This window comes from Heloderma suspectum, chromosome 3, assembly GCF_057233095.1.
Source record: "Heloderma suspectum isolate Gila_16-S chromosome 3, 16-S_ref, whole genome shotgun sequence".
Taxonomy (NCBI): Eukaryota; Metazoa; Chordata; class Lepidosauria; order Squamata; family Helodermatidae; genus Heloderma; species Heloderma suspectum.
Window position 1 is genome coordinate 236,104,880 of NC_139460.1, and position 14,047 is coordinate 236,118,926.

The following is a 14,047-nucleotide window of genomic DNA, read 5'->3' on the forward strand; positions in this document are numbered from 1 at the left end:
TTTAAAAATGCTGTACCACAGAACCCAACTCCCCTAGGTAACTGAGCCTGTAATCTAACACAGTTGATCAGACTTTAGGTCATCTGCTAATTAATGGATCTCAGCCAACAAGTTTGGTTCTTACTTTGCAGCATGCATTTGCCATATGGCAATGATAGTTCCAGGTCATTAAGGAGGTATCTACTTAGCTATAAATTCCCTTGTATTATGTTCTAATTAAGTTGTACTATACACTCAGAAAGAAATATTAGAAAGAACCTTGAGGAGTTTGACTCATTACAGGTATTAATAATCAAACATATCTTTAAACCTAAGTCATGTAGAAATATTGTTTAAAAAGTCAGCTATATAAATAAAAATATAATTAGCTAAAAAAGCTAAATGCTTTGGGAAATCTAGTATATATGGCAATCTACAAACAAGAAAGTAGAATGATTCAAATAACAGAACATTATCAGAAAACTACAAGCCAATACCTTGGAAGAAACTGCCCAAACTTGTGAGTTGGTTTAAACTTAGGTATGGAATTCAGATATATAATATAATTGCCTCAAAAACCTCACTATCTTAAGCCATGTTTTTAAATTTTGACTTTCCTTGAGGAACTGTTGAGTTCATTTGATATAAAGGCAATGAAACAGTCTTTGCTCTTGGCTCAGAAGGTAAACAAGAATGCTTTATTGATTCTTATGTCAGTCGTGTGGCTCCCGTAATAAAGTTTTTTCAGCATTATAACTTTCTTTATCATATAGCAGCTAAAACAACAACAAGCACTGCAACAAGAACAACCACAACCACAAAATGTTTCCAGATGAACTTACAACAACATCAGATCTTATCTTCCCAAAAGTCTTGATTAAATGAGCGTAATGATAGTCTTCCATTTGTCTTAAAATAGCAGTCATGCTTGCAACAAAATTTCCCTGTAAAAAAAGCAAAAGAAACACTTTAATAAGTAAACATGAAACACAATACACAGTTGCACTCCAAAAATTAGGCATGTCTGCAAGCTGTACAAAAATTAGAATGCTTTAAACAAATGCATGAATAGAAATCCTATCACTATCATCATCATCATCAACATTGATGAAGCACCTAACATTTCGTGTCCATTCTTCCATGCTTACACATTTTAACAAACAGCATGCACTTAAAATATATATAGGTATTGGTAAATATAACAGAAACAAAAAGGAAAAACAGGAGAAAAAAACAGTAACAGAATAGGGGGAAAAGAAAGAAAGAAAGAAAGAAAGAAAGAAAGAACATGACACAAAAGCATATTCATTCATAGTAATAGTTCACAACTCCATTAATAAAAAAGAAAAAAAAGATTCAGAGTGTGTGTGTGTGTGTGTGTGTGTGTATCACCAAATTCATATATCTAAATAAGCATCCAGGCAAAATTGATGACTGTAGGATATACGTTCAAATGCAGCAAGAGCAGTAAGACCTTCAGACCACTGAATAAGTGGTGGGTTTATCCTTCCAAGCTTGAAGTACGAGTTTTTGCAAATGTAAAGGCTCTCAAAGTCCACCTTTGCTGCCTATCTATTAGTCCCCACATCACAAGTATATAATTTTAAAGCACAGGAAGATCCGCAATTATTACAGATTTTTCAAGCACAAAATGTATATGAGCAATGACTTCCAACAGAAAGAAGCCACCACAGGGCTTTCCCACATCATAATGCCTCAATGAGGCATTGTCCGCATTACATGTCCAGCATCTAGCAGAGCTAGCCCGCTCTCTCTTAACGAGTCTCTGTGGTGTCCAATGCACAGGACACATAATTCTTTGTTGAATCAACCTCAATTTTAAATCTACAGAAATAGTATATTTGGAAGTTAGGGCAACTTTCCATTGATTAAATTGTATAGAACGTTCAGGGAATTCCCTATTCCATTTTCTCTAACATTCTGAACATCCACTTTGTTACATTCCAAAAGGCACTTATAAATAGCTGTTGTAGGCTTAGCTTTCTGTAAAGAACCAATTAATTCCTCCAACAAAATGGGAAGCGTTGAACCACTCATCACTTGGCCCATATGTAGACATCCAGCACGTGCTGTAGTTGACTATATTGCCACTCAGCACTAAACAGTAAGTGATATCTAAACCACAATACTGAAAATGGTAAAAACCCTTCATTCAATCCTATTAAAAGTATACATCCCACTTTCAACCCAATTCCTCCACATAAAAGGCCACCTCTCTATTTTCAAAACTGGATTTCCCTACAAGGTTAATTTAGCATGAGAATCAAACTGCAGCTGACAAAACATTGTATGCCATGTCTTTCTAGCTGCTGAAAGTGCAGGTGGAACCACAACTTTCTTTCTAAGCAGCATGCACTTTACAAAATATCTGCTTCAGGTATGTGCGCTATTTAACTTTTTATATGCTTCCTATGATTTCACAAAATGTTTTGGTACATTTTTCTCTTCTACAAAACTGGGTCACACTATATAGTTTACCACATCTTTGTATCTCTTTTTAAATAAGGGAGGACCCTTGTATCTTACGATCTGCAAGGTGTTTTTCAGTGCATAGAATGGGGCTTTTCCATCTTCTCCTTCCTCCTGCAATTCCTTGCGCCCCTTGCTGCAAGTGAATCCTGAAGGTCAGAGGTGGTGTGTGTGTGTGTGTGCGCGCGTGCGCGCGCGTGTGTGAAATTGGAAGAAATCTGAGACTTCATCCCTTGCACAAGCCTTCTGCTTGTGCAACTGCTCCAGTGGATCTAGGCAAATGCCAAAGGAGCTTATTTTGTTCCATTAGTACATAGCATGGAAAATAGAGTATATAGTATAAAATTCAAAACATACCCTTCAGATCCCTGCTATAAAATGTTATGGGGAAATAACCAAAACATTAAACTTCCTCACGATTTCTGGCTCAAATAAGGGCAATAAAACAATTCTTATAATAAGAAAGAACCTTTGCAATGCCATTTGTTTTATATGATAGGTTTATACACATGTTCACAGAAAAATATTTATAAAATACACAGACAATAGAATGTCACACGTAACAAATGTTTTAATCCATAAATATGAAATGAAATCCAAAGGCACTAGTTTCTTCTTGTATCCAGTTTCCCATTGCTAAATTTTAGAAGCCAGAAGCTAAACGATATAATTTTTTAAAACCCCAACGCTTCTGATGCCAGATATTCTGAGATGATTATTTCTCCTGCCAGATAAATATGTTCAGCTATTTACACACTACTGCAGCTTCTTCTAAAAATGTACTCTTGTAGGCTTTGACCCCTACATGATTTCATGACAGTGGAATTCTTGGACTATTTTTCCTAAGATGTTATGAGTATAGTTGTGCCTTACAAAATCATGGCCTCAGTAAGTAACTTATCTACATTTATTTCAGTTTCTAGTTAATAGTTTTGATCATATGCATATGCTAGCCTAATTCCGTTTGTTTAGTAATTTAAATTACGATGAAGGGCAACAACCAAGAGATTAATATGGGGCCTGAGGGAAAAGATTATGCTAACTTTATATGAATGGAAGCTTAGACCATATGGATTTAAACATGAGTTCTCAAGATGTATCAGTACCAAAGACAGATATTAAAGATCTTTAAATGGCTATTTAAGATTAATGTGTTTAAACACAAACCCTCTCTTTCATATCCCAAAACCTTCAGCTTTTATCAAGAGATACTAATCCTCTCTTTGTAACTGCACAGTATTTTTCTATGGGATTTACTACGATTATGATGATAAGCAAATAAAGAAGATGAATCATTGCAGAGAGAGACGATTACATAAAAACATCTTACTAATTAGCATGGTAAGAATTTGACATATGAAGAGGTTAGTCCCTTTAGCTAACTGCTATATTTCCATATAAAACCGGAGAACCTGCCTTACATAAAATGGGCAACCACCCCACCCCCGCCATAACATATAAAGATGACATGTAAAGTGCACTCAAAATGAGCATATTTAAAAATGCCATACATAAAAGAAGCCAGAAATGAAAATGCAAACAAAGAGAATTAGAGACTAAGCGTGCATTCCTACATCAGCTTCTTCACAGTACCCGTGCAGAGGATCCAATTATAAGGCTAAAAGGAGTAGAAGGCACAGTGGAGAGTTGAGAAAGGAAGGCATATGAGGAAGGGCTAGTTGCCGTACCCCAGGAAATCAAGCAATTCCTTCTGCATTTCCTACCAACAGTTTTTGTCTGTTCCTGGCAAGGACCACAAAAACAGCTGGGGAAGGATCTTTTTACCTGATCCTGCCAGGAAATAATGGTCACACTCATGTATGTATGTATGTATTTAATTTACTCCGTTTTTATCCCACCCTTCTTTCAAGGAGCTTTGGTGTGCGTACATAACTGAACCATATAAAAGAACTGCTGGATTTGGTCTGGAAGTGGTGTGCTTCCTGGGAGGAGCCAGGAAGTAGTTAAGGGCAACACCCACTGCTTCTGGCCTGAGAAGAGAGAGGCCACAGCCTGAGAGAGCTCAGTAGAGGGGTCTTCGTTTAAAATAAACTTTCAGTTTCTTTGGGAGGCAGAGTCTATCTGAGTCTGTGGCATGCAGTGCAGCTTTGAAACAATAATGCCCTCGTGCAGGAGGTTAAGCAGAGAGGCAGTGACGGGTCCAGGATAACACAGTGAGTTTTATGGCTATGTGGAAATTTGATCCTGGATCTCCCTGGTTCTAGTCCGACACACTGACCACTACACTACATTGGCTCTCATCTGTCCTGGCTTTCTTTTTTCTCTGAGAACAGAACAAAACATGGGGTAGGGGGTGGGGAGTAGGAATCCAACCACCTAGTGCCTGAAATGGACACTTGGTGGTGTGCCTTGAAAACTCGGGTAATAGGGTCATATGGCAACAACAAGATGGGTTTTCCCATGTGCAATTACTTCTATTTGCCCCCTGGAAATGTTAGTGGCAAATCCTTCCTGCTTTGATGGTGTGGTCCTGCTGTCAGACTAATGCTGACAACTAAGCACTGAACACATATGATGTACTATTCCCAACACAGAGATATAAAGGTTTATTTTTGGTAGTGTGCCAAGTCACATTTAAATGTGACCTGTGCCATATCACCCAGACATGTAGGTACACACAGAACAGACAAACAGTCAAAGAGTCAAACAAATCATTCCACTATAACCCTTTGTATTGTGACCTCAAAAAGTCTGGGACGAGCAGGTGGGAAGCTAAACACATAGTTCTTGCCCTAGACCAGGAGTTCCAGAAACAAAATTGTTGTGATAGATATTCAGTGGTGTTCTCTGGCTAACACTAAGAACAGACACAGGATTATATCTCATGCTGTCCATCCACCAGCTGTAATAGTCCCAGCGACCCAAGCCCAGGGGAGATCTCTTCGGAGGAGGATTGGGATTCCTCAGCAAAGCCCACTCCCACAGACGACAAGGTGTCAGGAACGCCCTAGCTGCCTCTTGCAGTCCCCACCAATATCTAATTCAGGACACCGATGACGAGGAATTCTTTCCGAGACTTTATTCCTTTATTACTCCTTCAGAATACTAATCACTAGCGACAAAGCAAGGAACAGCACTGGGGAAAGATAGCACAGTGGCCTAAGCTCTAGGTAAGGCAGTTGGTCCCCGTTAAGGTCACGGGAAGACCCTGAACTTAAGGGCTAGGGAGAGATCCTCCCTCTTTCCCTTGGGTCCTCAGGATGCAACCGTTGTTTGCGCGCCAAACGAGTGCTATGCGTCCTTTCTGCATCCTCCATCTGTCGTCGCTCCCTGTGTCTGCGCCGAGTGTCCAGCAAGCCCCCCTCCAGCGCTCTCTCACTGCCAGGGGTCACTATCTATCCCAGGAATACTGGCAGGAGGAATCTCTACCAGCTGCTGTGCTTGTGAGAGATGAGCAAGCTCCTCTCCCACGGATTGCTGTTCCTCCTCAGAATCAGAACTGCTCCAGGGCTCTATTGGCTCAGTTTCCACCCTGACACATGGGGCACCCTAAGCAGTCCCATTGTAGGGATGCCTTGCCTGAGGTCTCAAAGAACCCCTTCAAACCCATCTCAGGCCTTGTTGTGGTTCCCGATTCTCCTTCCTCATGCCACAGTTCACCAGAGTCAACAGACCAGGTGGCACGCTCAGACCTAGTTCACATGATCGAAATAAGCCATTATGATTTAAATAAGCAAGTTTTCTAAGCTGTATGCTTAAAAATGGTTTCTTTCCAAGTGGAAAAATATGGGCTTATATATCTCCATATACTGATACTGTATAATGCTTGGATTAGATAGTAGTAGTTATCATATTGCAAGTAGATTTTAAATTTAAATACAGAAATAGACTTTTTCAGCATCCCTTTTATCTCTCGACTATAAATACTACTTTTTACGATATTTTTTTTTAAAAAATTGTCCAATTTTAATTAGGAAAGTATAATTTGGATCAAAGGAAAGTTGAAAATACTGTTTAATCTTTTTTTACATTTTAGCTTTCAACATGCTATTAATACTAGAGGTAACCTTTTATTTATTTACTTAATATATATCTCATGTTATCCTTATGCATAATTCAAGGCTGATGTAAAACATTTGGAACAAAAACACTGGGATGTTTTTGTCCCAAACAGTGTTGTTAACTTTAGAAAATCCTCTCCACTTCAAATCCTGCACAGACACTAATATTCACAGACAGTAATATGTTTCATTCTAATCTACTCCACAATGACTAGTGGAGATTCCTTTAATGTAATATTTGCTCCAACACCTGTTAACAGAAATTAGGTTTTGTGTATTTAGGAATATCAACAGTATGTAAATGGAATAATTTCTGTGCCTATTTTTTGTCAAGTCTGGTATTAACCTCATATTTTGATTATTGTAGTGATTTGATATGGCTAGTCACTAATGTATTTTTAAAATCGGACACAGATTATGATCTTTTATATATATTTACTGGATGCTGGAATAGGCATCAGGTATAATGCTGAATACAGATAAAGAACTGAAGATCTTGATTTTATGTTCTTGAATGGATCCAGATGAGATCAAGTGGAACTCTACTTACAAAATGGGGCTTACCTGGCTCCCGACACTACATTCTTCTGTGCTATGGTGGTAAGTGTCCTACTTCACAGAGCACAGCCCTCTATCATGGAGAGCTGGCTGGCGACAGTCCTCTATATGAACCAGTCCAAGTCTGATTTAAACATAAAGAACCATAAGAAGGGAGAACAGGGGTCTTTAAGTTACCCATCAACAGATAGCACTTGTACAGCAGACTGAGTAAGCACACAGGTCACCAAATCAGTCTTTTCCATTATGGTGAGATATAAGATGTCTTGTATTTCTATTTAAATAATAATAATAATAATAATAATAATAATAATAATAATAATAATTTCTAAATGTACATTTATACATATAAATTTGCAAATACAAATGTTATGCAATTTAGTGGCCTCTTTTGTCCTCTTTTTTAGTGATGCATTTCCTCTTTCTTGATGATGTATAAGTGGCCACATTATTGTGCCCCCCCGAAAGCCACTCTTGAAGGTTATCGGACCCCCTGGAGAATCGTGGGATGGAGTATGGGGTGGGGGGTTGCAGTAGGGCAGGGAAATAGGAAGAATTTGGCAGGGCTGAATTGCAGAGATGCTTTTCTGGATATCTCTGGATCCATGCCATATCAATTACTTTCATTATCATTTACATCACGGTTTACTCTATTACTCTTTATTTAATGTCCATACTGAAACCTCTTATCCTACACAGGAAAGCAAAACAGACCTATTCCAGATTCATAATGGCATCAAGGTTAATTCTTACGACAATTAAATTACAGGACACTACCTTTTTATATTATTATTATTATTATTTTGCATGGCAGCACCTGTGGAATGGCTGCCTCCATGATTTCAAGTAATGCTTGAAGGAAGTGGGTTCTTCCCATGCCAGTGTAGAAAAAAACAGTGTAGACAGCCGTTTTTAGCTGTCTAGCCGCGGGGGGGGGGGGGACACCTGGGAGAGGAAGCTGCTGTACGACACATAGGATGTGTCATACACGCAGCTTTGCTCCCCCCGCCCTCGAACACCCCCAGCCCTGCCCCTTTTCGGTTGCTCCGTGCTCCTCTTCTGAGCACGGAGGACAGGGTTTCTCTGTACTGCCTCCAAGGCAGCGCGGATGTGGGGGAAGGTTGGTTTTCCAGAAACCGACCTCGGAGCACGGGCTCCAAGGTCAGTTCCTGGAAAAAAGCATATCCTATGGCCCCCCAGACAGTGTCTAGAGGCCATAGGATTGCTCCCTCCATGGAGCTATTTTAATTATTCTAGCATCACTTACTGCTTTTCCATTTTACTTAGCTTTATTTAGAGTGAAACCTGCTTGATAACAGTTATTTAAAGTACAACGAAGCTAAAAGAAATAAAATGCCAGGAGATGTCTAGCAGAACACCGCAGTACAGTGCAGCCTATTGTAACGTGTAGATATATAGATGACCAACTTCTACAATTCTGATAACCCAAACTGTCAGGACTATTTCTAATTCACACTTCTTTTGAAACACTTTATACATGAAAACACCTGACAACAGCCCCAAATAATTGCCTTCAAACTGTCAGTTTTCTCCTATTGGAAATGTTTTTGTGTTAATACAACTTCAAACATAATAATATCGTTGATGTTTGAATGTTAGTTTGCTAGACAAAATGTAATCTTTTTGGAACAGCAATGATCTATGAAGTTTAGCTAATTTAATTGCTGCTATTTTCAATTCTTGTAAAGGAAGCAATATGAAGCGAGGTCCATTTTGTAATTTCTATATTTGAATTACATTCTACCAAAAAATCCATTTCAAATAAACTGTATAATCCAGGTTGTAATAGAATCCTTTATGGACAGAAGTCAGCATTTTTTTAAAAATGGGCTGAGATATTGATCCTTCTCCCACCACAGAGAACTTATTAAGACTGAATTACTCTTGCTTCTATTAAGATCTGGTTGAAGGCACAGTACATCATGGAATACAATTTAGGTAATCTTGAGATTTCAGTTATCTCAGTTGGAGTAAAAGTTATTTAGCTCCTGTATCATTCAAGATGCAGGGTTATGTTGGTAATTATAAGAGGAATTACATACACTATGCATACACTATTACATTCTATGGATCAATTACTCTGCTCACTCATGCCTGTTTATTATATTTATATTAATACTTTGTAAGTATGGAAATTTGTGACAGGCTTACATATTTATATTGTTTCTTTAGATAAATAGTGAATGACTGTGTGGGAAACCCAGAAGAACCATATGCTGACTTTTGCTATAGTTATATAACTGCAGGTTTACAATTACTCCTAGTGTAAAATTGAAATTGATTTTTCAGAAAATAAGATTTTTCTTTGTTCTGCCTAGAGTTATATGCTATATTAAAGGTGGGGAGGCTAAACAGTATGGGGTGAATCCAATGAAGAATAAAAACCAGTACACAATTAAAAAAAATACATTACTGCTATTGTTTTCAGAGCTGATATGCTATGTAAATATAACCCAAATCATTACAGTTCTAAGTTTGGTGAACATGTTTTAGGCAAGGACATCAACAGATTCAGGTTTTCATCTGATCCAGGGCTCTCCAAACCTCCCTTCCTGGAGATGTGAAGGACTGGAAAAAATTGAAAAAATCAGAAAAAAAACATTTTTCCCCCCCAGGAACCATTTTTTGTTATTTTCCAAAAAACTGGAAAAATTGAACAGTCTTGGATTATGAAATATTTTCTTTCAGAATTTAAGACAAAGTGTTTATTTATTGCTACACGGCCTTTAGTCCCAGCAAATGATTTCTAAAATAGATGTAATAAGACATTTATAGAAAGACTTAGGGCAGAATCCAAAGGGGCGCTTACGCATCTACCAGTTCTTTTCCACCCTGTCAATTCCCTTCTGCAAGCGGTGGGTCCCACTGATTCTCTTGCACAAGCAGGACGCACAGCTTACGCTAGGGAGATTTAGCACTTCCTGGAGGAAGCCCCAAGACAAGCAGAAACACTCATTTCTGGAAGGAGGCAGCTCCTTTATGGGAGTTCCACCAACCTGCCTGCTTCCAGAAATGAGCGTTTCCACACGTTTTGGGTGCCCTGGAAGTGCTACATTTATATTGCACAAGCAGTGGGGGCTACTTGTGCAACAGAATTGGCAGGGTGTAAGAGAAACGGTGGGGGTGTAAGCACCCCATTGAATTCTGCCCATGGACCTGTACAATTTCTGGAAATAATGACGCCATGGGGAGTAATTGTTTTTAAAAATCCTCTGTAAGATTCCCATCCATATAATTTCTTCAGTTCCTTATTAAAATTATTGATCTAATGCATGTTTTAATTATAGACATTTAGGAATGCCCCAAGTCATGCTCAGTTTCCCAACATGTGAGTAAGGTCACCATATCATAATATGGGGGGAAAGTTTGGGTTTTGTTCTGCAGAGTCCAGTGTTTGGGGTCTTATTCTGGTTAGATGCTGTAGCAATCAACGTATTTCTAATCTAAAACCTACATGTGAAAAAAACTTCCATAGGTTATCCCACCACCAGTTGCACCAGAACAACATGTGGGTTATCCCACCTATGTTTCTTTTTTTTAATTAGCTTTGAGGTTTGGGTCTCTAGAACTCACTGCCATAGTTTTTAATAAAGTTCTCAGTTAGACCTCACCACTATGGAATGCTGCCCCAGCTGTAAAACCTTTTAACTGCTGCCACTAGAATAAACCATCTCTACCGAAAAGAAAGCATGGGATTGACACGCTAGAGACAACCTTTCAAAATGAACAACAAATCAGATGTTCATTAATGGAAATTATTTACAAAAGTAAATAAAACATCATTCTTCAATCACTTTAAGTAAGACTAACAATAGATACAAGTCACTGTCAGTGCAAAGGAAGCAGACTGTGTGGCATGCTACAGTGCAGATGAGGGCCTCAAAGTCAGATGGTTTCACAGTAAGCAGTTAGCTCAGACAAGACCCGGGTATGCATTTGAAGCATTATCTAATTTATACAATTAATAGTGCCAATTAAAATGCCTAGAACTGCAAGAAACTGCAGCCTTTTCTATGCCTCAGAAATGTAAGACTTTCAGAATCATAAACTTGGACCAGATTTTCCAGTCAGGTTTTCCAGTCAGTCCCCAGATGTGAGACTCATAATTCAAAGAAAACCATAATTCAAAATGGCTTCTGATGAATGAAAATATGATTTGTGCTGTAGCCACTGCTTCATTTTCAAAACATTTGCCATTGAGCTTCCCTCTCACAACCCCTTAATACATTTGCCTGGATTCAGACTACAAATGGCTAGTACTGATATTTGCAGGGGTACCAGTGATGTACCACAAGATCCAAAAGATGTACTCCAAATTCCCTTAATCTGTAAAAAAGGATACTCGATGCAACTCCTGAACTATATGTGGCCATACTGTGCCCCCAACATCTTTTACAACATTACATGGGATCCTGGGGAATACCTATAGGATTGCATGTTTCAGAGGTGTGTGTGTGGGGGGGTGGTAAGGAGAGAACAGCTCAACTCTCTTTACAAATATAAGACATATGCAAGGTGGCATGCTCTCTTTCTGTCACTGCTGTGTGATCATTTTACATATAGTATATGTGATACCTTTTAAAATATTTTCTTTCTTTTTCTTTATATATCACCAATCCTTTCCTGTTTCCAGCAGAACTATTCTTATAAAATTTCCAGAAGCCCTTCTATAAACAGCAAGCACACGTCATGCCCCACTTCCCAATTTAAGAAATGGAGAGTTGTATTTTGAACTGACAAATATATTTGGTGCCATCAACAAAAAGGCTTTTATTCAACTTTGTTTCTGCATTTTGTTACCAATTAAGAATTGTAGCTTGAGATAACAGTATTTTGCACTCTGAAGCTCACCCTTCTACAGCTGTAACTTTGTTGATTTCATTTTAACAAAACTATGTATCTTTTACTGTCAAACAGATATAAGAACTTTAAAATGTGACACTTCAAACAACTTCAGAGAGCTCAGGGGAACTGCAAAGTTAGCTTTGTGAAAGATAGAACATTTACCTTTTAAGTCTAATGTATGGCAGATTTTGATACCTGACAGAGCTGAGAAATAATAAAAAAAAAATAATTGTCTCTTTGAAATCTGAATGCAGAATGGCCAATTGTCTATTCACCTCTGAATTTTCCTCCTCAGATTGTCTCAGGTTATACACTCAACTCAGGCCAGTAGGAGGCAGACTGAATAACAAAACTAAATGGAAACTGTCTCTAGAGACACCATTTTCTTGCAGCCTTCAGATAATTTTATTTATTTGTATACTGCTCTCTGGGCAGTTCACTAAATTTATTTCTTCCAAAACAGCAAACTCCTTCTGTTAACTATTAATTGCTGAAAGACCTAATATAAAGAAGACCTCAGACATTGCAGATAGAATCGTATCTCTCCATAGGATTCCCCAGCCCCTGTCTTCTGGACAAACAGACCAATGAATAACCAGAAAAAAACATTTTCAAGCCACCAAAAAGACAATGCTGAGGGAAAAAAGCTATGCTCAGATAATACTCTGTGAGGTTAGGACAAATGCCTTTATTCAATGATCTACATAATTCCTGCCCCACTTTCCTGCTGTTCCAAATAGGTGGGCTAGAGTGGCACCTGGGAGAATTTGAGAAGAACAAATAATAGGTGAGAACCCAGCTGGCAGTTCTCCATAAGATGAATGGTTTTAAAGCAGTAGGCTCCTACAAGGGCAAAACAAAGTGCACTGGAGAAAAATGACTGCATCACTTATCACTTCCACAATGGAACATATCAATATTGTGTAGAAGTGCCCAAGTCCAAAAGTAGCCTCAGCTGACCATTTCTATCCTGCAGTGCCTGAAGAACAGGAATTACGACCAGGTGGCTGCCCTCCATGCCAGGATTGCAGGGCCCAGAAAGCAGTTTCTCCACCTCAAAGAGTGTATCCTGTGCTGAATGAGAACCCCCAGGGATCGTACAGGTTTCCATAATGCATGCCTTTTATCCAGCTTGATATATATGCTGTTACAGTCTTTCCAACTTTATTTACTGTGTATTACCATGAAATAGTTAGCAACCAATGCCATCTCTATTCTAAAAGTGCATGTCCTGGAGCTGAAAACCTTAACTGTTCTCCTAGAATCTAGAGTGTGCTACACTTTCTTCTGTGGATGCTATAGGTTAGAATGAAAAAAAGAGAGAAATCGCCTTCAGCTTAGCAAAGGCTGGATTTGGTCAGTTTTATCCTTACAAATTGAACTGAGTGGGAAACTCTGATACTCTCTTAGCTGTTCCAATGGCGATGAGAAAGATTATGTTAACATACAGAAAATGGAGATAACCAAACAAGGTAGCTCAAAGGATAGTTTAATTAGAGGCTTTTGGACCAAATTCAGGTTCCAGAATAAAATGTGGATCATGGGATGGAAAGGAAAGTACTTGCTCCTAAAAAGCATAGGTCCATTTGGAGTCCACTCAGTGTAGATACTTCAGAAACTGAACTCCCTGGGATTGTTCAAGCAATCAGTGGAGGAAACAACACAGCACCAATTGTTTCCCCTGCCCCCGTGCATGCCAGTCATGTGACTGGGATTACTCTCATCGTGTCATGGGTTGTCATGTCAGACAAACCCAGTGCACGGTGCAGGCGTAGGGAATTTTCACCCACTGTGCAACCCCTACTGTAAGCCATGGCATGCTGGGGGCAGGGGAAACAACCGACGCTGCATTGTTTCCCCCACTGATCGTCCAAACTCGGACTCTGTATCACATGAAACTATCTGTCTTGATCCCTTTTGATAGGGATAAGTGTATCTCATCAATTCCTTTGAAAATTTTTGAAAATTTTAAATTCACATACTAATGGGAAAATCACAAAAAAAAAAAAACCCTGTTGCATCTTGGTAGTTTTTAAAGCAACATTTCAGAAACATAAAACTTGGCTGCTTATACATAAAATACTATTTCAGATTTGCAAAGATATTTTATTTTTATAAGCCATCTCTTGACA

The 14,047-nt window shown here is 38.6% G+C and overlaps 1 protein-coding gene across 3 annotated transcripts in view; it reads right to left on the reverse strand.

Annotated features, from left to right (window-relative positions):
• Window positions 1-14,047, reverse strand: part of DOCK1 (dedicator of cytokinesis 1) — a 556,714-nt gene that overhangs the window by 249,174 nt on the left and 293,493 nt on the right. For all 3 annotated transcript variants that reach the window (XM_084841443.1, XM_084841442.1, XM_084841444.1), the window contains exon 28: window positions 822-923. In XM_084841443.1, coding sequence (XP_084697569.1) covers window positions 822-923 — 102 coding nt within the window. The remainder of the gene's footprint in view (window positions 1-821; window positions 924-14,047) is intronic.